We start from the raw sequence: 26,991 nt of genomic DNA, 5'->3' as shown, positions 1-26,991 counted from the left end.
ATTTAAATTTAATTTAAGTTTAAAATAGCCACATGAAGTTAGTGGCTACAGTATCAGACAGTGTAGCTCTAGATCTTTACTTCCAAAACCTCTGTCTCAGTCAACCCCTCTCTGACCACAATCTGCTGACCTTCTAGCTCATTCATCCCAGTGTCACCAGACCAACCATTACTCAACCCTTCAGTCCACTGACCCTACCACTTATTTACTGTCCATCACACTTTCCATATTATCATTTTCCTCCTAACCAAGTTATACCCCAGAGCCCTTTACTATAACAGAAACATTCCATGCTCACCTCCCCTGGATGCTTCCCCTCAGTTATTCACCTGGCAAAACCTCAACTCTGGTTAAACACATCTCTGCTTACTCTGCAACTGGATCCAAACAGCTTTAGGGCAGCGGGAGAAAAACATGCGGCCAACATTGATCTCACTTTCAATTTATGGTCATCAACCTCAAGTGGGCCCTCAGAAATCTTACTATAATGTTTTTAATTCACTTTCTCACTCGCAGAATACTAGAAAAATATTTGACATTTTCTCCTCTACCCTCGAACCTCTAAGAGCACCTACTCCTATTCTAATACTTAGCTAATGACTTGACCTTCTTTTGAGGACAAAATCAATCAGAAGTAAAGTACTCATCTTGCTACCACCAAAAAAATCTACCCCATTCTTCAGCCAATACTTACAGCTTGTGCACTGGGTCCCAGCACCTCTTAGCTACGCAAGAGCTATCCTCTCACTTTGCTCTGCTCCGTTTCATCTTTTCTCATTTTCTGGATGGACTGTTTTCATCAGCATACCACAAATATGTGAAATCCTTCCATGACCTCAAGCCCTATTCTAGCTACAGAATATTTCTCGGTTCCCCACATAGGAAAATTCCTTTAAAAAGCTACCTATACTTGCTGTCTCTGTTTCCTGATTTCCTATTCTCTCTTGAATCCAGTTCACGTTTATACCAATCACTTCACTGAAACTGTTCTTATCAAAACCACCAATGACCACCTAAACAAATAAAATGGTCGATTATGAAGCCTAATTTCAAGAAATATGGCATAGTTTATCATGTCCTCCTTGAAATACTTCCTCCAGGTGGCTTCTAGGATATCACGCTCTCCTGGTTATCTTCCTAACCCAGTGGCTGTTCCATTTGTCCCCTCTACTGGATCATCCTTTTCTTGCGTTCCTCTACATGTTGGAATGTTCCAGGGCTATTTTTCAGTCCCTCTGTTCTCCAACCCCTGCCCCACTCACTTCCAAGGTATTTCATCCAGTTTCTTAGCTTTAAATTATATATAATGTTGACGACTCTCAAAACAAAACAAAACATTATACCCTCCATTGATTCCTACACTTATTAACTAAATTGTCAACTCAACATCTCCACTTGAATGTCCAACAGGCATCTCCAACTTAACACACACAAAACTTAACTCTTGATCCCCTATGTATCCCAATCTTCTCTTCATCAAGACTTCCCCATCTCAAAAAAAAGACACCACAATTCTAGCTGTTCAAGACAAAATCCTTGAGTATTACTTTCACATGTCACATACAATTGGCAGCTCTTCAAGCTGACTACAGTTGTAACAGATATTATGTATATACCATCTCACCATGTCCACCACCAATATCTACTCCAAGACACCATTATTTCTTACCTGGATTGTTGCAATAGCATTCTAATTGTTCATCCTATTTCCACTCTTGTTTACCGACTATCAAATCTTCACATGGCACCCAGAGTCATCTTTTTCAAGATTATTTATCTCACAAGATTCCTCAATGACTTTCCATTATACTCAGAAAAAATTTCAATTCCTTACCATGGCCTATGAGTGCTTGAATATCTGGGAGTATGTTTGTGAACTCATTTCCTACTAGTCTCCCCATCACTCTACTTTGGTCATGATGACCTTCTGCCTATACCCCAAACCTGGCAAGACTGTCTCTGCGTCAGGCCTTTAGACCTGCTGTGTTCTGAACCTGGTATATTCTCCTCTGTAAGAAAGTCTGTAGACTTTCCATGGCTTGACTTCTCATTTCATTCAGAGCTCTGCTCAGACATCAGCTCTTTAGAGATGACTTCCCTTGACCACTCCAGCTAAAAGAGCATCCCTCAAACTGTTTACTTTCTTATATTTCTTTATATCTTTCCAAAACCACTTACCTGGTCTTTCCCATTACAATGTAAGCTCCATAAGAACTGGGACTCTATCTGCCTTGTTCATAAGTATTATCTCCATTGTCTGGTAGACAATCAATAAATATTTTTTGAATGGATTAATGAATCTTTCTTCCAGAGGATCAGCTTCTGTCTTTAGAATTTTCCCTGTACTGGACCCCTTGAGTGAAATAACTGAGGATTATTCACATAATCCTTTAACTCCTAATGCTTCACATAAGTACATATCCTGACTAGAATGCCTTTAACTTTAAGGATCATGAAGTAGTAGTTGAAATATATGAAATTTGATTTGTTAAGTGCCTCTATGCAAAGCTGTATCATGTAACATGCATCTTTTCCCACTGTAAAGGAAAGTTTATTATCCCCGTTTGATTATACTTAATGATTTTTTAACATGATATCTCCAAGCACACTGACTTATACTTTTGAAATATGCAAGATACTTATTTATTATTTCAAACAAATAGCTACTGACCTCAGTAAGGAATGTTTTAATTTTATCTCCAGAGTAAATAGCTGTAGCAGTTTCTTCCTCTGCCAGTTTCCTGAGAAAGTTTCTCAAAAAGCTGTTTTTCAGTGTAAGAAAAGCTGCCAGAATTCCTCTGGAAATAGCTGTGTTATCTTCATCTATTTTTGATGTAGGATTATAAATAACTCCCAACCGACCATGAACACTTACTTCCTGCAAAACACATTTATAGGTGAAAAATATCAGTATCTTACCTATCCTTTTACAACTGAACTTTCTTCTTTCCAATTAAGTTTGCTCGCTTTACCATACAACATCTTTCACTGTCTTCCTGTTGAATGTATTGAATGCGGTATACCACTGAAACAGTCTAAAAACAATCATTTTATTAACTAATTCTCTCCTCTTTGCATCATGATTCTTTTGGCCTCTTTTTGGATGTGTGTGTGTAAACTAACACACAGAAAAATGCACAAAATAAAACTGTAGAGCTCAGTGAATTAACCTACAAAATATCGCCCAGGTCAAGAAACAGAGCACTGCCAGCAACCCAGACATCTTTCATATCCCCTGCCAATTACTTCACCTTCCCACTTTCCTAAAGACAACCACTATCTTGTCATTCACAGTAATAACATTCTTGCTTTTCTTTATATTTTACCACCAATGTTTTCATCGTTAAACATTTAATCTACTTTGAACGTCATATGAATGTAATCATACACTATATATTCTTTTGTACTCTTTTTCCATTCCACATGATAGTGAGATTCACCAACACTGTTTGGAGTAGCTATAGTTACTGTTTTTTGGTACCATACAGAATTCCATATGAATATACTCTCCTTTATCCATTCTACTGATGCTAGACCTTTGAATTTTTTTCACTTTGGCACTCTACAAACACAATATACATATCTTCAACTTTAGAAGATGTTAAAAAGAGTTTTTCAGGATAGTTAGACTAATTTTTACTCCCACCAGCAACATATGAAAGTCCCACTACCCCAGAGCCTCATAAACATTTTGTATTGTCAGATTTTTAAATTTAAATCATTCTGGTGGATGTGTAAAGATATCTCATTAGGTTTATTTTGCTTTTTCTCATCACTAATGATATTAAACATTCTTTAACATGTTCATTGGCCTCTTTTCTGATTTGTCTGTTGAATCTTTTGCCAGTATTTCATTGGAGATAATTACCTTTTATGTACTAAGTTATAAGGGTTTCATTTCTAAGACTTGAGTGCTTTTTTGGTTACCCGTATGCAGATAACTTCTGCTAGTCTGTGGCTTGACCTTTTATTCTCTTGCTGGTGTGTTCTGACGAAAAACAATCCCTAATTTCAATGTAGTTGAATTTACTGGTAATCTTCTTCATTGCTACTGGGTTTTGTGTTCTGTCTTACAAATCTTTCTGTTCTCTCAAGTCCTAAAGATAACCATTGTTACCTTTGAGAACCTTTATTATTTTGCTTTCTATGTTTAGATCTCTATCCATTTGGAATTGATTTCTGAGTGTGATGTGAAAAGGAGAAAGTTTAAGAGACCACCCTTACTGCTCTTTAAGGTCAACTCTATCATAAAGCACGTGTAGTATATACATGGGTCTGTTTCTGGATTCTCTATTCTTCTTTCACTGCTCTATTTTTCTATCCAAATTGTTTTCCATTGTATAGCTTTATGAAAGATCTTGATACCCAGCGGAGCAATTATCCTACCTTCCTCTTCTTGAAGAGTAACTTAGTTATTCTTGGTCCTTCGAATCTCTATATAAATTTGAGAATCAGCTTGACAATTTCCATAAAACACGCTCAGATTCATATTGGAATTGCACCTAACTGATACATCAATTTGGGGAGAACATCTTTAAAATACTGACTCTTTCAATTCATGATTATGGTATATCTCTCCATTCATGTAAGACTTCTGAATTTTCTCTCAATATTTTATTGTGTAAAAGTCTTAAACATATTATGTTACATTTATTCCTAGCATTTGATATTTTTGATACTATTATAAGTGATTTTTTATTTAAAATGCATTTCTTATTTGTTGCAACGCTTAGACTTAATTCTGGTATACTGACCTGTTGGGCAGCAACCTAGTTAAACTAAAAAATGAATTCTAACAACTTTCTGTTGATTTATATGTATTTTCTGTATAAACAATTTGGAAAAAGGACAATTTTAATTTTTCCTTTTTGAGTTCCGTAATGCTTATTCCTTTATTCACTTGTTTAGGATGTTTGCACCTATGTCCATGAGTAAGAGTGGCCTACAGTTTTCCATTCTTATATAATGCCCTTTTACGCATTTGGTTTTGAAGTAATGCTGACCTTGTACAATGAGTTGAAATGTATTGCTTATTTTTCTATTCTCTGGAAAAAAATTTGTGTTAGATTGATGCTTGGTACAGTTTACTAGTATGGTCATATAAGTCTGGGGTTTTCTCTTTTGAATATCTTAAATTACAGATTTAATTCCTTTGATAACTAAAAATGCCTTCTTCCTACCTCTGTCATGTCCACAGAATCTTGAGTAACATCCCCTCTTTCTATCAGAGCACTGATTGATTGGGTCTGCTTCTCCATATTTCTTGACCAGTTTTACCATGTGTTTCTATCAATTCTATTAGTCTTTTCAAAGAACCAAATTTTGGCTTTGTGGACCTTAACTACTGTATGTCTTCTATTTCATTACTTTTTGTTCTTATCTTTATCTTCCTTTTCCTTTACTTTCTTTGATAAAAGTTTAAGTTGCTGTTTTTAAATTTTAAGATTTGTGCTTAGATGACTGATTTTTCAACCTTTCTTTTTTTCAGATATAACATAGTTTTAGTTGTATCTGTCAAGTTTTAATGTCATTCAAATCTTAATTGTTTCAAAAAATATTTTAAAATATGCATTTTTGTATCAACAGGTTACACACAAGCATTTCTTAATTTCCAAATGTACAGAGATGTTCTAGTTTTCTTTTCGTGATTGATTTCTAACTTAATTACACTGTGGTCAAAGAATATACAGTTGATCTTTCAATAACACAGGTTTGAACAGCATGGGTCCACTTAAAAACAATTTTTTTTCAGTACTAAATACTACAATATTACATGATCTGTGGTTGGTTGAATCTGCAGATGTGGAACCTTGAATACGGAGGGCTGACTATAAGTTATAAGTGGATTTCTGACTGCTCAGAGGGTCAGTGGCCCTAACCCCTGCATTGTTCAAGGGTCAACTGTACTTTGCATAATTGAAGAAGATATAACAATTGTGAATATTTATGCACCCAACATAGGAGCACCTCAATACATAAAGCAAATGCTAACAGCCATAAAAGGGGAAATTGAGAGTAACACAATCGTGGGGGATTTTAACACTACACTTACACCAATGGATAGATCATCCAGACTGAAAATTAATAAGGAAACACAAGCCTTAAATGACACATTAGACCAGACAGACTTAATTCATATTTGCAGGACATTCCCCACGAAGCAGCAGAATACACTTTCTTCTCAAGTGCACAGGGAACATTCTCCAGGATAGATCATATTTTGGGTCACAAATCAAGCCTCAGTAAATTTAAGAAAATTGAAATCGTATCAAGCATCTTTTTGGACCACAACGCTATGAGATTAGAAATCAATTACAGAAAAAAAAACTGTGAAAAACACAAACACATGGAGGCTAAACAATATGCTACTAAATAACCAAGAGATTACTGAAGAAATCAAAGAGAAATAAAAAAATACCTAGAAACAAGTGACAAGAAAACATGACGATCCAAAACCTATGGGATGCAGCAAAAGAAGTTCTAAGAGGAAAGTTAATAGCAATACAATCCTACCTCAAGGAACAAGAAAAATCTCAAACAACCTAAACTGACACTTAAAGCAACTAGAAAGAACAAACAAAACCCAAAGTTAGTAGAAGGAAAGAAATCATAAAGATCAGAGTAGAAATAAATGAAATAGAAACAAAGAAAACAATAGCAAAGATCAATAAAACTAAAAGCTGGTTCTTTGAGAAGATAAACAAAACTGATAAACCTTCAGCCAGACTCATCAAGGAAAAAAGGGAGAGGACTCAAATGAATAAAATTAGAAATGAAAAAGGAGAGGTCACAATGGACACTGCAGAAATACAAAGGATCATGAGACTACTACAAGCAACTATATGGCAATAAAATGGACAATGTGGAAGAAATGGACAAATTCTTAGAAAGGTACAACCTTCTAGGACTGAACCAGGAAGAAATAGAAAATATAAACAGACCAATCACAAGTAATGAAATTGAAACTGTGATTAAAAATCTTCCAACAAACAAAAGTCCAGGACCAGATGGCTTCACAGGTGAATTCTATCAAACATTTAGAGATGAGCTAACACCTATCCTTCTCAAACTCTTCCAAAAAACTGCAGAGGGAGGAACACTCCCAAACTCATTCTACAAAGCCACCTGATACCAAAACCAGACAAAGATATCCCAAAAAAGGAAAATTACAGGCCAATATCACTGATGAACATAGGTGCAAAAATCCTCAACAAAATACTAGCAAACAGAATCCAACAGCACATTAAAAGGATCATACACCATGATCAAGTGGGGTTTATCCCAAGAATGCAAGGATTCTTCAATATACGCAAATCAATGTGATACACCATATTAACAAACTGAAGGAGAAAAACCATACGATCATCTCAATGGATGCAGAAAAAGCTTTCGACAAAATTCAACACCCATTTATGATAAAAACCCTCCAGGAAGTAGGCATAGAGGGAACTTACCTCAACATAATAAAGGCCACATTTGACAAACCCACAGCCAACATCGTTCTCAATGGTGAAAACTTGAAACCGTTTCCACTAAGATCAGGAACCAGACAAAGTTGCCCACTCTCACCACTATTCAACACAGTTTAGGAAGTTTTAGCCACAGCAATCAGAGAAGGAAAAGAAATAAAAGGAATCCAAATCCGAAAAGAAGAAGTAAATCATGACATGATACCATCCATAGAAAATCCTAGATACACCAGAAAACTACTAGAGCTAATAAATGAATTTAGTAAAGTCACAGGATACAAAATTAATACACAGGAATCTCTTGCATTCCTATACGCTGACAATGAAAGATCAGGAAGAGAAATTAAGGAAACAATCCCATTTACCATTGCAACAAAAAGAATAAAATAGCTAGGAATAATCCTACCTAAGGAGCTAAAAGACCTGTACGCAGAAAACTGTAAGATACTGATGAAAGAAATCAAAGATGACACAAACAGATGGAGAGATATACCATGTTCTTGGACTGGAAGAATCAATATTGTGAAAATGACTATACTACCAAAGCAATCTACAGATTCAGGGCAATCTCTAACAAATTACCAGTGGCAATTTTCACAGAAATGGAACAAAAATTTTACAATTTGTATGGAAACACAAAAGACCTCGAATAGCAAAAGCAATATTGAGGGAAAAAAACAGAGCTGGAGGAATCAGGCTCCCTGACTTCAGACTTTACTACAGGGCTACAGTAATCAAGACAGTATGGTACTGGCACAAAAACAGAAATATAAATCAATGGAATAGGCCAGAAAGCCCAGAGCTAAACCCACACACCTATGGTCACCTAATCTATGACAAAGGAGGCAAGGATATACAATGGAGCAAAGACAGCCTCTTCAAAAAGTGGTGCTGGGAAAACTGGACAGCTACTCGTAAAAGAATGAAGTTAGAACACTCCCTAACACCATACACAAAAATAAACTCAAAATGGATTATGGACCTAAATGTAAGGCCAGACGCTGTAAAACTCTTAGAGGAAAACATAGGAAGAACACTTTTTGACATAAATCACAGAAAGATCTTTTTTGACCCACCTCCTAGAGTAATGAGAATAAAAAGGAAAATAAACAAATGGGACCTAATGAAACTTAAAGCCACAGCAAAGGAAACCATAAACAAGATGAAAAGACAACCCTTAGATGGGAGAAAATATTTGCAAATGAAGCAACTGAGAAAGGATTAATCTCCAAAATATACAAACAGCAGCACATGCAGCTCAATATCAAAAAAACCACAAAGCAACCCAATCAAAAAACGGGTGGAAGACCTAAATAGACATTTCTCCAAAGAAGACATACAGATGGCCAACAAACACATGAAAAGATGCTCAACATCACTAATTATTAGACAAATGCAAATCAAAACTACAATGAACTATCACCTCACACAGGTCAGAATGGCCATCATCACAAAATCTACAAACAATAAATGCTGGAGAGGGTGTGGAGAAAAGGGAACCCTCTGCACTGTTGGTAGGAATGTAAATTGATACAGCCACTGTGAAGAACAGTATGGAGGTTCCCTAAAAAACTAAAAATAGAACTATCATATGACCCAGCAATCCCACTACTGGGGCATATACCCTGAGAAAACCATAATTCAAAAATATACATGCACCCCAGTGTTCACTGCAGCACTGTTTACAATAGCCAAGACATGGAAACAACCTAAATGTCCATCGACAGAAGAATGGATAAAGAAGATGTGGTACATACATACAATGGAATACTACTCAGCCATAAAAAGGAATGAAACTGGGTCATTTGTAGAGATGTGGATGGATCTAGAGACTGTCATACAGAGTGAAGTAAGTCAGAAGGAGAAAAACAAATATCGTATATTAACGCATATATGCAGAATCTGAAAGAATTGATATAGACAATCTTATTTACAAAGCAGAAATAGAGACAGACGTAGAGAACAAATGTATGGATATTAAGGGGGAAGGGGGAGGTGGGATGAATTGGGAGATTGGGATTGACATATATACACTATTGACACTATATATAAAATAGATAACTAATGAGAACCTACTGTATAGCACGGGGGACTCTACTCAATGCTCTGTGGTGAGCTAAATGGGAAGGAAATCCATAAAAGAGGGGATATATGTACACGTATAGCTGATTCACTTTGCTGTACAGTAGAAACTCACACAACATTGTAAAGCAACTATACTCCAATAAAAAATTTTAAAAAAATAGTTACTACTGATGCAAAAAAGCAAAAGAAAATTTCATGAGATTTGCTTTATAGCCTAGCATCTACAAATGTTTTTTAAACGTTACATTTGTGCTTTGCAATTACATATACTATGTGTACTTTTCTATCAATATCCATTAGGTCAGGTTTGATTATTTTATTATTCAAACATTCTATACATCCCTACTGATTTTCTGTGTACTTGGTTTACTTGTTATTGAGAGAGGTATGTAAAAAAAATAGTACAAACTGGGGGCTGGTAGTCCAAGATCAGTGTGCCAGCATGGTCAGGTGCTGGTGAGGACCCTCTTCTGCACATCATTCTGCCGATTTCTCCTTGTATCCTCACATGACAGAAAGAGAGTGGGCTACCTCTCTGACCTCTTCTTGTAAGAGCAATAATCCCATTTATGAGGACTCCACACTTTTGACCTAATTACATCCTAAAGTCCCCACCTCCAAATATCATCACATTGAGGATTAGATTTGAACACATAAATTTTGGGGGGACACAAACATTCAGTACATACACACTATTAGACCTGTAAATGTATGTCCAACTGCAAGGACTAGCAAAGAATATATAGGTCATGAATCACAGAAGACATGTAGGTTTTTCTTTTCCTGGGCAAGGTTACCCATTCTACATGGAGAAAGAATTTGAATTCCTGTCTTAATCTCCTTAGCACCATGTTCTAACCAAGTCAAGGTACTGAAAATGTTGACGTGAAGGGAAATAATGATTTAATGCATGTTCTTCATATTGCTTTCTCGAAATTACAACAAATTAGAATTTTTGTAGTAAGAGTGTCTAAATACTCACCAGGTGATTTAATGCATTAAAAAGCAGTTTTCTCCCAGATGGTTTTTCAAAATCAGCAATAATCCAGAAAGTAACTGAAGAAATTACATCATCTGAAAGTTTCAAACAGTTTAGTCAAACTAATTCTTCTTAAAATCAAACTAAAGACAGGGACATTTCCAGTTAACAAAATACATAAAAACAGTAACAATTTTTAAAATGAATCTTTCTGAAAATAAGCAAATATTGGTAAAAATTACATACACACAGAGTGAAATACACATAAAAATGTTGAAAGAGTAATAACCTTTATATAAACTCAGATACCAAAGAGAAAGAACAGTCCCCAAGAAACACATATGTGAGATACTTTTGCCAGTAGGGAAAACTGTATCATGCTTATCAAAGTTCTACTGTTGCCAAGCAAAAATGCCTTCTAGCTACACTTGTAAAAAATAATGATATTTGTACCTCACATATATGTAAAACTGGATACAATAAATTATTAGCAGATATTGAAAACAGCAATATTTATTAGCTTATGATTCATGTATTTCTAAAATTCTGACTATTATTAACTTGGCCTAATTCACATCATCCTATGCCAACATCAATGCAATTCTTGTTTCAGAAACATCTGAAAATTTGGAAGCCACAAGAAGAAATAATTTTTAATTCTGCAGTCACAGTTAAATGGGTTTAATTTCATCCAGCCTCAGCATACAACACCTGAAATAATACTTGTCTGGCCATCATTAAAACCTATAGAAAAATCAGTCCCTTAGATCTTATGACCCACTTAAAACAACTGTAAAATGTGTGCTACACCAAAAACCTACACCTGAATAGATGTGAAGCTACAGTTATTACCATACTCAGTAATATATAACTGTGCAAAAACTGGCTTTGGTTAATGAAAAAAATATAACAAAAAGAAGGATAACATCGATTCTACTTGCAATCCTTCAGAAGCAATTTGAGAGTAAGGCAGTGGCACATTCTTCTCAAAGAAGAAAGGTAAAGAATTCTCGTGCCTTCTTAATGTCATCACTTTTACCATTACAACTAGTAAACAGAACTATTTCAAAAGTGCTAAGCAAATTTCTCCCAACTCTTTTATTTCTTTACATACTTACATAAATGCAAATAAAGAAATCAGGTGTTTCTCAGTTAATAAAGTCTTCTTTTAGATTGCAAGAGATTTAACCAAAGGGCATTAATTATGGCCTAACTTATTCTGATGCCCAGAAGCAATTTTTGAAATATAACCCAGAACCTGATAAATATGTTTGCCCTATTTTTTATTCCCTGTTTCTCTGCCTCCTTTTCCCTTCACTTGACACATTCAGGACCTTAGCCTGCCATAATATGGAATTGAATTACATTTTATTATTTGTTGGTTCTCTTGTAGACAGACCACTTTATGAACATGAAATCATAGATCTGTTCCAAAGTAATTCAAGGGCCATATGGTCCTAATTTGGATTCACTCCACAGCATTCTCAAAAACTAGCTGTCTGCTTAAATCTCTCTCATATATAAAAATTTACCCCTTATTACATAGTAATTCCATCTTGAGATCACTCATTGTTAGAAAGTTACTGCTTTATATACTGAAATAACAATCAGCTTTCTTTTATGTTTCATGCATTGGCTCTTTTTGTTCTCTCTAGAGCAAAGCAGGTCAAACAAAACAAAGTGAAACCAAAACCAACCAAACTCCAATTATCTTCATGTATCTGAATAGTTCACGGTCTCTAACAGAACTGTGGTCACACTGAAGACTTTCCTATCCAGGCTAAGTCCTTATTTCCAAAGATGTTCCTGTCTTGGCTCCCTCTCCTTTGGTTATGACCCTTAACTTAAGCAAAACATTTAGACGTTGTTTAATCAGAATACAGAACTATTCTCTTCTCATCTGGGGATTACACTTTTATTCATGCCTGATAAGATTATCAGTTTATTTAATCTTGAAAGGGTTTTTACTACCTTCCTAAAAAGGAGAAAAATGGAATAGCTTGCTTTTAAAAAAAAAAAAAAAAGGCAAAAACCCCTCAAGATTAACCCCTCTGCATATACGATTAGCTAAGATAGGAGGCATCACATTTTCTCATCACAGTCCTTACATCCTAATAATTTTCAAATCCTCAAATTGAAAGCCAGGTCTCCAGTCAGATATCAACATCTAGAAACGTATTATGCAAGCATTTAATAACATTACAAGTTTTTGCTATTTAGGAATAAATTCAGGAAAATAAAATATGCTTATTACCTTCCTGGGTTACATAATACATGTTCTCTGCAATTACAGCACTCTTATCTTGTGAATCCAAGAAGAAGAAAGTAGAGAAATCTTCAACATCAGCAGTTACTAAAAATTTTAATATTAAATGTTAAATAATGAATAAAACATTCACAACTCAATAAACATTTATAGGAAAGTATATGGAAGGATTGTATTACCTGATGTAGATATTAAATTAAGGTACTGCCATTTATTGTACAAAATCAAAGGATTTATACGGGGCACAACATTATTTCTATCCATAAGGAAGTCAATTGCATTTGTTCGATCATTTAATGTACCCTAAAATAATAAAATATTATTTAGGTAACATATGTGATTTATATGCAGATGTTTTAAAATTATGCAGAGAATACATTTAAAGACTACTGAATCTAAAATAAGTCAATAAGTAATATGCAATTTAGGATTCTTATAATAAATTTTCCTACAAAACTGTGAAGTTTCTTTCCAATTAAGCAATTTTTTAGATGCAATTATGCACAGATAAATTTAATTACTACTTTAAAAATCATTACTAAACGATCAGAATGGAAACTTTTACACAATTAACTTTTGCTATTAAAAGATATTTTTAATATAAAAATCATCTATAAATATCATTCATCAGATATTTTCTCATACATGCTTACCTACCATAAAAACTTCCTTTTGTAAATATGCAGTTTCATCCATCATTCTGTGAAGAACAGCCGTTTCTAGTTCCCGAATATTCAGCTCTTCATGGTGAAAGGATTCACCATTATAAAGAGCTTGAGGCAAAGGACCCAGGCCAGTCATCCTGTAATAGCTTGCTCCTGCCTATGCAATTAAAAAATACCAGAGAGTTAAACAGAATACGTTTGTCTGAAAAAGAAACACATAAATAAAGAAAGGGACACGGCCACATTTTGTATGTCATAGAAAAAACGTTAATTTTGCTAATTTTATCTGTCCTTTCCAAACATTATTTAAAGGAAAGTAATTTACCTACATAGAACAAGTCAGAAAACTTTTTCTATAAAGGGCCAGATACATATTTTAGGCTTTGTGAGCCGTCTGGTCTCTGACACAACTACTCAATCGTGATGTTACAGTGCAAAAGCAGTGGCACACAACACATGAATGAGTGAACGTGGCTGTGTCTCCAAAACCCTGTATTTATAAAAACACGTGGTAGAAAGGCTGGATTTGGCTCACGGTCTGTAGTTTGCTGACCCCTCATAGAGAGTATGACATTACTTTAAAAAATGCATTTACCTGCATAAGAGATTCATTTCTCGCTATATTCATTTGTTTAGTTAACATTTATTGAATTCAAGCATTTGGCTAGACTTTGTGCATACACAGCTGAAAAATCTGCCTTCAAGGGGCTCACATATATACAAGCAAAACTGAGGCATATAGCAGATTGTATGGGAGCCCAGAAAAGGAATGACTAAGCTTGAGGGTGGAGGGGAGGGATCACAGAAGGCCTCTGTTAGGGAGTGACACTAAAGGTCTTAAAGGATGAGCAAAAATATGCTAGGGAGATAAAGTGGAGAAAGACATTCCCAGTGAAAAGAGACAGCACTGCAAGGAACAGAAGGGGAGAGAGAGATGGTATATTTAGGTAATGGCAAGTACTTTTCTGTGTTTACAGTGGGAGGAGTTACATAGGGAGAAGATGTGGAGTCAGAGGGGATGGGGAGAGAGGACAGATCATGAAGGTCCTCAACATCTGGATTTTATCTTGTGAGGGATAAAGCATCACTAAACAATTAATTCATTTGCTACTCAACACTACAAATTATTAAAACTTTCATTATAGCCAACATATTCACAATTACCCTATGAAGCTAAGGACTACTATTATATCCACTTTACAGATGATAAAACAGAGTCACTCCCAATGCCACATAATGACTACACTTTGGAAACAGACTTTGTACTTACATCTGTTTGACCAGGAGTCTGAACTCTTATCATCTCTGCATTGGACATTTACTGCGTATTAGGCAATGAATGCATAAGAATGATATGCAAACTCTGTCCTAAGAAGACATAGTTTAACAGGGGGAGAGATGGATACATTAAAAATAAGTGTGAATAGATATCCAGGGGTACTAGGGAGGGCACGGTCAATTCTACCTAGGAAGAGGGCTCATGACAAGAAATACGATCAGATTTGCTCTTTAAAAAAAAATATAGTGGCGACAAAGAAGGAAGAGGGTCGGAGAGCATGCACTGGGGGTGGTGGGTCAGGGGCTACTGCAAAAATACAGGAAAGAAAAAGCAAGAGCCAGACAAAAATCAGTGGTGAGAAGCAAGGAGAGAATGAGGCAGTTTCTGAAATATTTAGTTGACAAAACTGACAGAACTTGATGATCTACTGTTCGGGAGGGTGTGAGGGAAAAGAAGTTGGACAACTATCAGGCTTCCGGTAGCCTGAGTGCCCTGGGAGAATGATGGCGCTACCCTCTAGGATAAGGCACAAAAAAAGAAAAAAGGTTTGGGGTAACAAGAAAGACGATGGGCGTAGTTTTAAATTCACTTAAGACGCTTATGGGCAATCCCCCAGGCAGCTGAATACATGGCTTTGGACCTTAAGAAGGATATTGCTGCTAGAAATACAGCAATTTTCCCCTGTGATTTTTCAGTTAGGCAAGCTGTCTATTACAAAAGCTTTAATTACCACAAATAAGCCATAACACTGAATTTTGTACTTTTAGCCTACGTCTCTATTCTGAGCTGTAGACACAAATATCCAATCACACTTCACATCTCCTATGGAATTCTCACAGGCACCTCAAACTCAACATGTGAAAAACTGAACTTCTGTTCTTATTTCCCACTTGGTTTCTCTTCCACCCTTTCCATCTTGGCAATGGCATTACCACCATCCCAGTGAGTTAGTTGAAGCCCGGGAACCATCCTTGACAATTTCTCTTCTCCTCTCTCCCCTTTCCAATCCAGCAGCAGGTCCTGGATTGTATTTCCCAAATACCTCAATTGTGTCCATTTTTCTCTGCCTCTACTCTTCCAAAAACCTACTAGCCCATCTCTCATCTCTCACCTAAATGCTTCCTAATCCGTCTTACTATGTACACTTTTACCCTCTGACAATCTATTCTCAACAACGGAGAATGCTCTTTGGAGAAAATGCATGTCACTGTCACTTCACTTGCTTAATATCTTCTCAGGTTTTTCACTGTTGCAAAGGTATTCTACTGTTTTGAGTTCACAAGCTTGTTAATTAACTACGGCTCACCACACTCTGTGTAATCAGGCCCCTCACTTACACCTCCAGCCTCATCTTAGGGACTTCCCTCTACAACACAAACACATACTTGCTATATCTACTCAGTAGTAACACCAACTCTCTTCGTTCCTTCACATTCAGGACATCCTAACATTTTTCTCTGGAATGTCGACTACCTACCACTTCTTTGTCTTCTTTTGTCCAACTGTCCTCCTACTTCTGGACATGGCTTTAATGTCACTTTAATGTCTATGTATTGCGTATTGGGTGGGCCCCTTCTAATAAAGACTCATGTCCATCAATTTGGGGAATTTCTTTGTGGTATTCCTCTAATGCTTTCCTTTGTTTTCTCTGTTCTTTCTGAATCTTGTGAATTGAAGACTGTTTACCTTCTTACTTTTCATGTGTCTCTTTTTGTCTCTGTCCTATTAAATTTTGATTTTATTTTTAATTTTCAAAAGATCTTCATGTACTCTATTCTTTTACCTCTTGTGGACAGAATATTGTAAGTAATAAATGTTTGTTGAAAGAAAAAGTAAAGTTTGGATACAGAGAGAAAACTACAGGAACATGAGTTTAGGGAATAAAGGTCTAAAACATTTATTTTCTTTGTGACGTAGTAATCAGAATGATTTTTGAGGCATGAAGAGAAAGGTGAAAAGGGCTTATAGGACTGATGAATGTTTAGAATAACTCTTGGGAGGAATAGGTAAGGAATAAAACCATGCACAACTAAAGGACGGTAAGAAACACAGAGTCCAATTTAAGCTGGAGATTAAGTAGACTTGAGAAAAATGCAGAAATTAAGAAATGAAGATATTGTCATTACAAGACAGTCTTACAGGGAGAGAGGAGTAAAAAAGGAGAAAACAGAAGACTGAACTCACACACAAAAGATGGGATTCAATATTTCTGAGGAGTGTACTGAATCCGTAATCTTCACAAAAATCCTTAATGTGTTTCATAATTTCAGGAGAATATGACTACAGGTATCTTAAAATTGGCAACACCATAAAAATATTCATTTTGCAGCTTAACTCGATAAAGAGTAAAAGTGGATTTCTGATAAATACGGTAGATTTATCACACGTGCTCATCTCGATTCTGCAAGTTTCACTATGCCAACTACAGATTGGCGCTTGCCACCCACCTCTACAAGGATTAAATCACGTGCTGCTGCAGCCGCTGACCTTCAACACCCCCTGAAAGGAGTTCAGGTGGAGAGCAGAGACGAGGCACTCTGTGCTCTGAGAAAAACTGGCAGAACAGGTCTTCAGATAGATATTTTCAGAAGCCAATTTTATGAGCCCAATTCTTATTTCTCCTCTTATCTAGAAAAGCACTAAAATCCTTCATGGTGACGTCTGCTCCTCGTGACTAGCAGTAACCTTCACTAGACTAGCGGAAACCTTCTGCAAAGAAATGTGCTTAATTGCATGTACTCCCCTGTCACCAAAATCACATGTATACTGACCTTCCCCCTACTTCTTCGGAGCAGTTTCTCAGAGCTATCTGAAATGCCGTCTCCCGGGCTATAGTCCTCATTTTGCCCTCAATAGAACTTAACTCGTGACTCTCATGTGCATTTTTTTAAGTCAGCAACTAAAATGAGAGTATAATAATAAAAATCATGATGACAACGATGATGATAACAACAATAACAAGATATGAGCCCACAGACAAAAACGGGAGAAAAGATAAAGAGCAGGTGACCAAAGTAGAAAGGGAAGTCGCTCCCGTGCAGACAGAAAGGAACGTCAACATTTTCAGAACCCCTGAGGGCTAAAAACCTAGACTACCTTAGAAGGAGAAGATAAGGAGCAGAGCACGAAATGTGGAAACCTGTTGAGAGTCTGTATGCAGAGAAGTTGTATACCAAGGCCCCTCTCTCAATCCTGAAAGGCTAAACTATTCTGCTTCCCTTTACTCTCTGTTGAAATTGAATCACAAAGGCTCTAGATTTGGGGATTCCAGGTATAGTGGAAGGCTGAGAAAGGGGATGGAAACAAGACAGAAGATTGAAGGAAAGTTCACATTCTTTCAACCCAGCCTATTACCACATCCTATTTCTGGACATATCCTATCGCCTCGTTTCCCACATCTGCACCCTTTCACTTGCCACATATACTCCAAGAGGAAAATAAAGAATTCTCATTTGAAGAAATCAAACCCTGCAACAGAATGCCAGCATTCGAAAAGACATTTATTTGTTGGTCATCTAACTGAAAAAACTGACTCACTCCCCAAGTGAGGCCCACCAACCGAAAAGACCCGTTTATTTGTAAGCAGCTTTTTACGGTTTCATACTTACATGTCAAAGACAGCCAGACATCATAATACATTTGACAAATGCTTCAAACACAAAAAAGGAAATCAAACTGGATGAAAAAGGGAAGCTATAGAAGGCAGAGATAGCGCAGGGCACAGAACAACACATCAGAAAGCTAACATTCTTAGATTAAAAAACTGTGCTCATGAAAGAAAAACTGGACACTCCAAAAAGGAATAAAAGAAGAAGAAAAAGTAAATAATTGCTCAATCCAGAAGATTCAGAAAGAACAGAGAAAATACAGGAAAGGAAAGCACTGAAAAACAACACAAAGAAATTCCCAGAATTGATGGACACGTATCTCCATTAGAAGGGACCCACCAAACACCCAATGTGTTAAATGAAACAGGATCAAGACAAAGACATATCATGAAATTTCCAAGCAACAGGGATAAAAAGATCCTAAAAACCTTCAAACAGGAAATATAAATAAAGATCAAAGAAAGACAAAGAAGTCAAAATCAGATTGGTATCATTCATTTCAGTAGCTTATTAGGAGATAGGAGAGAGTAAAAGAAAGCCTTCAAAATCCACACGAAAAATGATTACCCAGTCCAACAATCAATAAAATGCAAATATAAAATAAAAAACTTTTATATGAAAGAGATCAAAGAATTTTTTTCATGCATACTTGCTTGAGAAAGAAGTAAAAGCAAAATAAATCAAAAAGAGGAAACGCACAGTGTTCGTGAAGCCGGAGAAAAAGCAGAGATCCAATGAAGGAAAGCAGCAGAGGCAGATCCAGAAATGACAGCTGTGCTTCAGGTACAGAGGACAACCAGTTCAGTTTAGACAAAATGCAGAGTGGCTGCAGAAGGGCATTCTTGGGGCTGGTGTGTGTGGGGCAAAGTGCTGGCTTGTTAATGGCTTTGGTTGTGTAAGGAAAATTCTAGATAGGTTATCTGATCAATCTCTTGACTATCTTGATATATTTGCAATAGGTAGAAAAATACGTGAATGAGTAAAAATGGAGTAACCCTTAAAGCTACAAAAAAAAGAAAAGTTGTTAAAAAACAACCATAGTACTTGACTTACTAACAAGGAACACTTAAAAACTCACACTCACACTAAATATTCATTTAACCAAAATGTGTTAAAAACAGATCTGATAATCAGCTGGTTTGCAACAGGACTTTCCAATTCTTATTGTACTGAAATACTTTTGCACCAGTTGGTAAGTAACTGCTGTCTTGGGACTGCGATTCCCTACATAAGAACTACCTTGACCGCTTTCCCAGACCATCCATATCAACGTGATTCAGCTATAAGCAAGTCAGTATCAGCCTCAGAATGAAGGCCACAACAGGTTTAAAATATTTCAAGTACTACCACTGGGACTGGAGGAGACCAAGGGAAGGTCAGGAGGTGGAAGAGAGCTCAACCTTCAATTACTGTAAGACTCAACAAATAATATCTAAAAATTAAGACGTGCAAACTTGAGGAATACAAAAGAATAAGAAGACAAGATTCCTTTCCTTAAAGTACTTATAATACAGTTGGAAATGAAATTTACATCCAAATACATTATGTATAAAAAGGTAGTTAATAGGAAACAGTAATATTGGGTTGTGAACACCAATATCTGAGGATAACATGGTGTTAGATATTTTCATGGCAACTGATATAAATAGTATGTTTTGGCTATATAAAATTATCTCAACTTAAAAATTCATTTGTATCACATATGTTGCTGTTGCCTTTACCTAGAATACATATGAATAAATGAATTCATTTATTTCCACATAAAAGTTAGAGTCTTGTTTGTAGAGCCATTCAGCCACTCTTTTCATTGGAGCACTTAGTCCATTTACATTTAATTATTGATAGGTATGTACTTATTGCCACTTTTTAATTGTTTTAAGGTTGTTTTTTGTAATTTTCTGCACTGTAAATTCTGAGAAGTATCTGTTTTGGTACTTCTAAAAAAGCCAATAGTGGCAACTTAAATACTGTATACAACTTGTGTCATTCAAAGGTATAAATTTCCCTTTTTTCTGAGGGTCTAAAATCTAAATCATGAGTTAATTATACTGAGATCATTTATTCATAAGATTATAATAAAAGTTTCTTGATCACATTTTTAAAAATTTGCATTCCAGCTTACCTTTCTTTCACCATCATATTTAGAATAAATTCCCAAAATATCCCAAATGTTAGCATGAGGAAATTCATTTTGGAGAACACCCTTCACATTGTCCACAGTGAGTATATTGTTATTCTCTACTTTTTGGTACATCTGTGAAAATAAAGATATTATAATTAACTTTCACCTTACAGTAATTAGTTTTATTTCTTTCCCTTAGCATGCATATTTATAAAATAAAGAACATATTTTATATTTTGTAAGTTCTAAGCATACTATATACATACATATATATATACACACACATGATCTCCACACATACACAAATAAACTATTTTAAGAATACAATCTATTATCCTAGAGTAAAAATGGTTTTGTGAATATTCTTTGGCTTTCAAAATACCATATCATATTTGTATATTATATTCTATTTTGATCAAACCAGATGCTATGATTCTTAATAAAATAATGGTTAACTTTATTTTTTTATTATTTTTTTATTTTTTGAAAATCTGCATGCTATTTTATTTCCATTAGAAAAATATTATCTATATAAAATTTGGTCCAGTTTCTTCTCCTTTACCTCTACCATTCAAACTTAAATGCTTTAATTTTACTCAAGTAAAAGCAGAATCATGTATCTGACATGAATAGTTCATACCATTAAATTAACAGAGTTTAATTGAATTAGGTGTGCTCTTTATTATTTCTCAGGAATAGTAACTCATCTTTCCTACATGCTATTTCCCTTTACTTTTATTTTTCTGAGTAACTATGTAATGTGTGTCCCTTTTCCCACATCCAGTAATGAGTGTTATAGAAGTGTAATTTATAACATCAGTAACTAGATTCATCATTAATCTTCAACTCATGTTCAATTCCCCTTATTATATGGTATTTCCATAATAACTTCAGATATTTCAGTCAACCTTACACTTTCCAACAAATACTGTAAAACTTAAGATGTTAATTTAAAAACATTATTAAAATTCCAGACTAAATAACACGGGGCCCACTTAGAGCGATGCTGTCACGAGAGGTCCTTGGACAGCTACTGCTTCAATCTCAACACGGCCTCCTTTGGGCAAAGCAGCAACCTGGTAAGCAGCTCTTGTAGGAAAACTACTCTAGAAATACTGCTTGTAGATGTCATTGACAGTATTGAAGTCGTTTACGTCAGCCAGCAAAACAGCTGTTCTTACCACATTCGTGAAGTCACAGCCCGCTGCTTTCAGAATTTCACCCATGTTTGTAAGAGCTTGTTTAGCCTCTTCTGCCACCCCTCCTGGCACAAGCTGTCCACTTGCAGGATCCATGCCTAGCTGTCCTGAAATGTAAATGGTCCTGTCGACTAACACAGCCTGACTGTAGGGACCAATGGCCGCTGGGGCTTTCACGGTGCTGATCACCTTTCTGATCAAAGACGACATGGCTAATCCTTTTTCCTTGCCTCCCCTCGGAGACAACTCAGCCCATTGGTTTTTTTAGTAGCATGTTGTTTAGTTGCCATGCAAGCTTCTCTTCTCATTTCTCTTTCTGTGATTTCTAGTTTCATGCTGTTGTGGTCAGAAAAGATCTTTGAAATAATTTCTATCCTCTTAAAATTTTTTGAGACCTGTTTTGTGTCCTAGTATGTGCTCTATCCTAGAGAATGCTCCATGTGCACTTGAAAAGAATGTATATTCTAGTTTTTTTGGGTGTAATGTACAGAAAATATCAATTAAATCTAACTGTTCTATTGTGTCATTTAGGATCTCTGTTGCCTTACTGATTTTCTGTCTGGAATATCTGTCCACTGATCAATGGGGTGTTATAGTCTTCTACTATTATTGTGTTCCTGTCAATTCCTCCCTTTATGTCTGTTAGTATTTCTTTTATGTATTTAGGTGCTCCTTTATTAGGTGCATATATGTTAACAAATGCAATATCCTCTTCTTGTATTAATCCTCTTATCATTAGGCAGTGTTCTTTTTTTATCCTTTATGGTCTTTGTTTTAAAGTCTATTTCATCTAATATGAGTATTGCTATCCCTGATTTCTTGTCATTTCCATTTCCATGAAATATCTTTTTCCATACCCTCACTTTCAATCTACGTGTGTCTTTTGCCCTAAAGTGTGTCTCTTATAGGCAGCATATTGTAGGCTCTTCTTTTATTACCCAATCTGCCACTCTATGTCTTTTGAGTGAAGCATTTAGTCCATTGACATTTAAGGTAATAATTATTATTATTATTATTATTTTTCTTTTTTGCGGTACATGGGCCTCTCACTGTTGTGGCCTCTCCCATTGCGGAGCACAGGCTCCAGACGCGCAGGCTCAGTGGCCATGGCTCACGGGCCCAGCCGCTCCGCGGCATGTGGGATCTTCCCGGACCAGGGCACGAACCCGTGTCCCCTGCATCGGCAGGCGGACTCTCAACCACTGCGCCACCAGGGAAGCCCTAAGGTAATTATTGATAGACATGTATTTATTGCCATTTTAAACCTTGTTTCCCTTAAATATTTCCATTTAAGGTAATTATTGATAGATATGTATTTATTGCGATTTTAAACCTTGATTTTGTATTTCTCCTTTGTTCTTTTCTTTTTATTTTCCCTTTTGCAGTTTGATGATTTTCTTTTGATGATTTTCTTTCTATGCTTAAGTTCTCCTCTCTTTTGTTTCTGTGAATCTATTTTATGTGTTTGTTTTGTGGTTTCTCTGTTTTTCAATTATGTTATCCCATTACTATATCTACTTGATTTAGACTGGTAGTCATACAGGTTTAAATAAATTATAAAAAAAAAAAATCTGAATTTTCTTATTCCCTTCCCCCACATTTTATGATTTTGAGGTCCTCTTTTACATCTTCATGTTTATTCTTTTGCTGTTCCTTGTAGTCATCATCGCATTTCCAACTGTGATCTTCTCTTTTCTATAGATTCTTCCTTCTTTTCTATTTAGAGAAGACCTTTCAATATTTCTTTTAGGATAGGTTTAGCATTGCTGTATTCTTTTAGTTTTTGCTTGTCTGAGACATTCTTTATCTCACCTTCCAGTCTAAATAATAATCTTGCTGGGTAGAGAGTATCCTAGGTTGCAGGATTTTCCTTTTTAGGACTTTTAATATATCTTGCCACTCCCTTCTGGCCTCCAACACTTCTGTAGAGAAATCAGCTGATAGTTACAAAGGAATGCCCTTAGGCTAACTCTTTGTTTTTTCTCTTGCTACCTTTACAATCCTCTCTTTAACTTTTGCCATTTTAATTATAGCATGTCTTGGTGTAGGTTTATTTGGTTTTTCTTGTTTGGAACCCTCTGTGCTTCCTGTACCTGTTTATCTGTTTCCTTCTTTAGGTTTGGGAAGTTTTCGGCAATAGTCTCTTCAAATACATTTTCAATCCCATTTTTCTTCTTCTCCTTCTGGGATCCCTATTATGCATAGATTGGCATGCTTTATATTATCCCATAGGTCTCTTATATTGCTTTTATTTTTTTGTTTTCATTTGTCCTTCTGTCTGCTGGTTCTTATTGGGTGATTCCATTATTTTATCTTCCAGATCACTTATTCATTCTTCTGCATTATTTAGTTTGCTATTTATTGCCTTTAGCTGAGCTTTCATCTCAGCAATTGAGTTTTCTAATTTTAATTGGCTCCTCTTTATAGTTTCTAGTTCCTTGTTACAGCGATCTGCACTTCTATCGATAGTCTTTCTTAATTCCTTCAGTATTTTTATTACCCCCTTTTTGAACTCGGGACCTGGCAGATTGGAAAGATCTGTTTCATTGTTCTTTCAGAGGATTTTTCTTGTTCTTTTGGTTGAGAGTCATTCCTCTGCTTCTTCACTTTACTTATATTTCTCTGACGCTATGAATTTGGGAGTAACAATTATCTACTGTGGTCTCCAAGGGCTGTTTTTATGCGGGAGCATCCCTGTGTATCCTGCATGAGTCTAGTATCTTTGGTGTGAGTGCTGTTTGTAGTATGGATGTCTGCCACGTCTTTCCTCCATGTGTGCTGGCTGTTATCTCCTTAATAGAGGGCGTGACTGGTGTTGTGGTGACCAGTGCACTGGATGTTGAGTGGGGCCTCCTCTTTGCTCTGTGGTTGTCACAGCCCTGTTGGGGGCTGGGTCTGCTCCGTAGTTGTTGGAATAGAAACCCCCAGATTCATTTCTAAGCTGTGGTGTGAGGTATGCAGGACTGGAGTGCTTCCACTGGTAGAGGAGACGTTGAGTATGCCTCTGCAGGAGCTGTCCACCGGGAAGTGCAATCTGTGGTGGTGTCTGTCACCTGTTGTGCGGGCTCACAAAGTAAACTGTTGCTGGCGCTGCCCTTGACCCTGCCTCAGTCATGGGAATGCAGGCAATCAGCCTGGATGTCTCTCAGGTACTGTGCTCACAAAGCCATCAGTGCAGTTCCACTGAAGTCAGGAACCAGCACCCACTGTGGGAGCTAGGGAGTCAGCCCAGACCCCAGCTCCTGCAGGGAGCTGTTCACATGTCCTGTAGGCTCTGAGCTTACAAAGGTCCTGTGGCATAAATCCACTAAAGCCGCCCAGGACAGGGCTCAGATTTCAGCCACCCCCTTCCAAAGTCACATGGCCCCTGGGGATCAGCTCAGATTTCAGGCCCACCTCCACTTGGGGGCAACTCCCTGCACTTGCAGGCTCCCAGAGCTCTTGAGGCAGAGCTGAGCCAGCTCTGTTCACGGTAAAAAAGCTGCTGCTATGGTGAGGTCCCACCCTCCCTTTGCACATTAACAATGAATGGGGCTTTTTATGGTGGACCTGGGCTCCTTAAACACACTCCCAGTTTTGGCCTGTACTGCATTCTCGCCCCTTCAGGCTGTCTCCACACAGCCAACCCCAGTCCTCTCCCCGGGTCTGTCTGCTGAAGCCTGAGTTTCAGCACCCCACCCCCGCATGCACCAGCAGACTGAAGTTTCATGTTGGGGAATGCAACAAGGTGGCAAGAACCATCTGTGGTGGTCTCCTCTGTTTTTCCTGTTGCAGTCTAGCTTCTGTACTCTCCTCTGACCCTCTGAAGCTGGCTGATCCCCAACCACTGAAGAGGGTTCCCAGGGTAAGGGAACATTTCCTCTTTCATAGCTCCCTCCCAGGGTTGCAGGTCCCATCACAATTCTTTTTTTTTTTCTTCATCCTACCAGTTACATGGTGATCTTTGTTGCAGTTTTGATTGTATGAGGTCTTCTTCCAGAGTTCAGTAGGTTTTCTGTGAGAATTGTTCCACAAATAGATGTATTTAATGTATTTGAGGGAGGAGGTGAGCTCCACATCCTTCTATTCCACCATCTTGATCCCTGCCCCCAAATTTCTTACATATTTCGGTATTAACCCCTTATCAGATACGCGGTTTGTAAATACTTTCTCCTATTCTATAGGCTGCCATTTGCTTTTGTTGATGGTTTCCTTTGCTGTGCAGAAGCATTTTAGTTTGATACAGACTCCCTGTTTATTCTGGGTTTTTTTGCCTTTGATTTTGTCAAATCCAAAAAATTATTGCCAAGATCAATGTCAAGGAGCTTAACTCCTATGTTTTCTTCTATGAAATGTTTCTTTTTTTTCTTTTATAGCATCAGAGCTTATGTTCAACTCTTTAATCCCTTATGACTTGATTTTGGGGTATGGAATAAGATAGGGGTCCAGTTTCACCATTCTGCACATGGATATCCAGCTGTCCCAATACCATTTATTGAAGAAACTATCTTTTTCCCATTGTACATTCTCGGTTCCTTTGTTGCAAATTAATTGATCACATATGAATGGGTTTATTTCTCGGTTCTCAATTCTAGTTATCTGTTGTTTTGTTTTGTTTTTTTGCGGTACGCGGGCTTCTCACTGTTGTGGCCTCTTCCGTTGTGGAGCACAGGCTCCGGACACGCAGGCTCAGCAGCCATGGCTCACGGGCCTAGCCGCTCCGTGGCATGAGGGATCTTCCCGGACCGGGGCACGAACCCGTGTGCCCTGCATCGGCAGGCGGACTCTCAACCACTGTGCCACCAGGGAAGCCCTATTTATCTCTTTTTATACCAGTATAATACTGTTTTGATTATTATAATTTTGTAATATATTTGACATCAGTAAGTGTGATGCCTCTGACTTTATTCTTTCTCAAGACTGCTTTGCCTATTAGGGGTCTTTCATGGCTCCATATGAATTTTATGATTTTTTTTTCTATTTCTGTGAAAAATGCTACTGGAATTTTAAATGTGCTAAATCTGTAGATTGCTTTGGGTAGTACAGAATATTTAATGGTATTAATTCTCTAATCCATGAACATGGAATATCTTTCCATTTATCTATGTCCTCTTCAATTTCTTTCATCCATGTTTTATAATTTTCAGTGTAAAGATCTTTCACCTCCTTGGTTAAATTTGTTCCTAAGCATTCTACTTTTTTTGATGCTATGGTAGATGAGACTGTTTACTTAGTTTCTCTTTCCAAGAGTTTTTTGTTAGTGTATAGAAATGTAACTGATTTTTTCTGTTGCCACTTTATTGAATTTGTTTATTAGTTCTAACAGATTTTTGGTGGGGT

At 36.7% G+C, this 26,991-nt stretch overlaps 1 protein-coding gene and 1 pseudogene across 2 annotated transcripts in view; both read right to left on the bottom strand.

The window, feature by feature from the left end:
• Positions 1-26,991, bottom strand: part of UGGT2 (UDP-glucose glycoprotein glucosyltransferase 2) — a 173,411-nt gene that overhangs the window by 64,700 nt on the left and 81,720 nt on the right. For both annotated transcript variants that reach the window (XM_049701168.1, XM_004273651.4), the window contains exons 16-21: positions 20,474-20,605; positions 13,457-13,621; positions 12,979-13,102; positions 12,788-12,886; positions 10,537-10,628; positions 2,672-2,878 (exon numbers count right to left, since the gene is read on the bottom strand). In XM_049701168.1, coding sequence (XP_049557125.1) covers positions 2,672-2,878; positions 10,537-10,628; positions 12,788-12,886; positions 12,979-13,102; positions 13,457-13,621; positions 20,474-20,605 — 819 coding nt within the window. The remainder of the gene's footprint in view (positions 1-2,671; positions 2,879-10,536; positions 10,629-12,787; positions 12,887-12,978; positions 13,103-13,456; positions 13,622-20,473; positions 20,606-26,991) is intronic.
• On the bottom strand, positions 21,121-21,947 carry LOC101271032 (2-iminobutanoate/2-iminopropanoate deaminase-like; annotated as a pseudogene).

The sequence above is a fragment of the Orcinus orca genome, chromosome 18 (assembly GCF_937001465.1).
Source record: "Orcinus orca chromosome 18, mOrcOrc1.1, whole genome shotgun sequence".
NCBI lineage: Eukaryota > Metazoa > Chordata > Mammalia > Artiodactyla > Delphinidae > Orcinus > Orcinus orca.
This window is presented reverse-complemented; position numbering and strand designations above follow the sequence as displayed.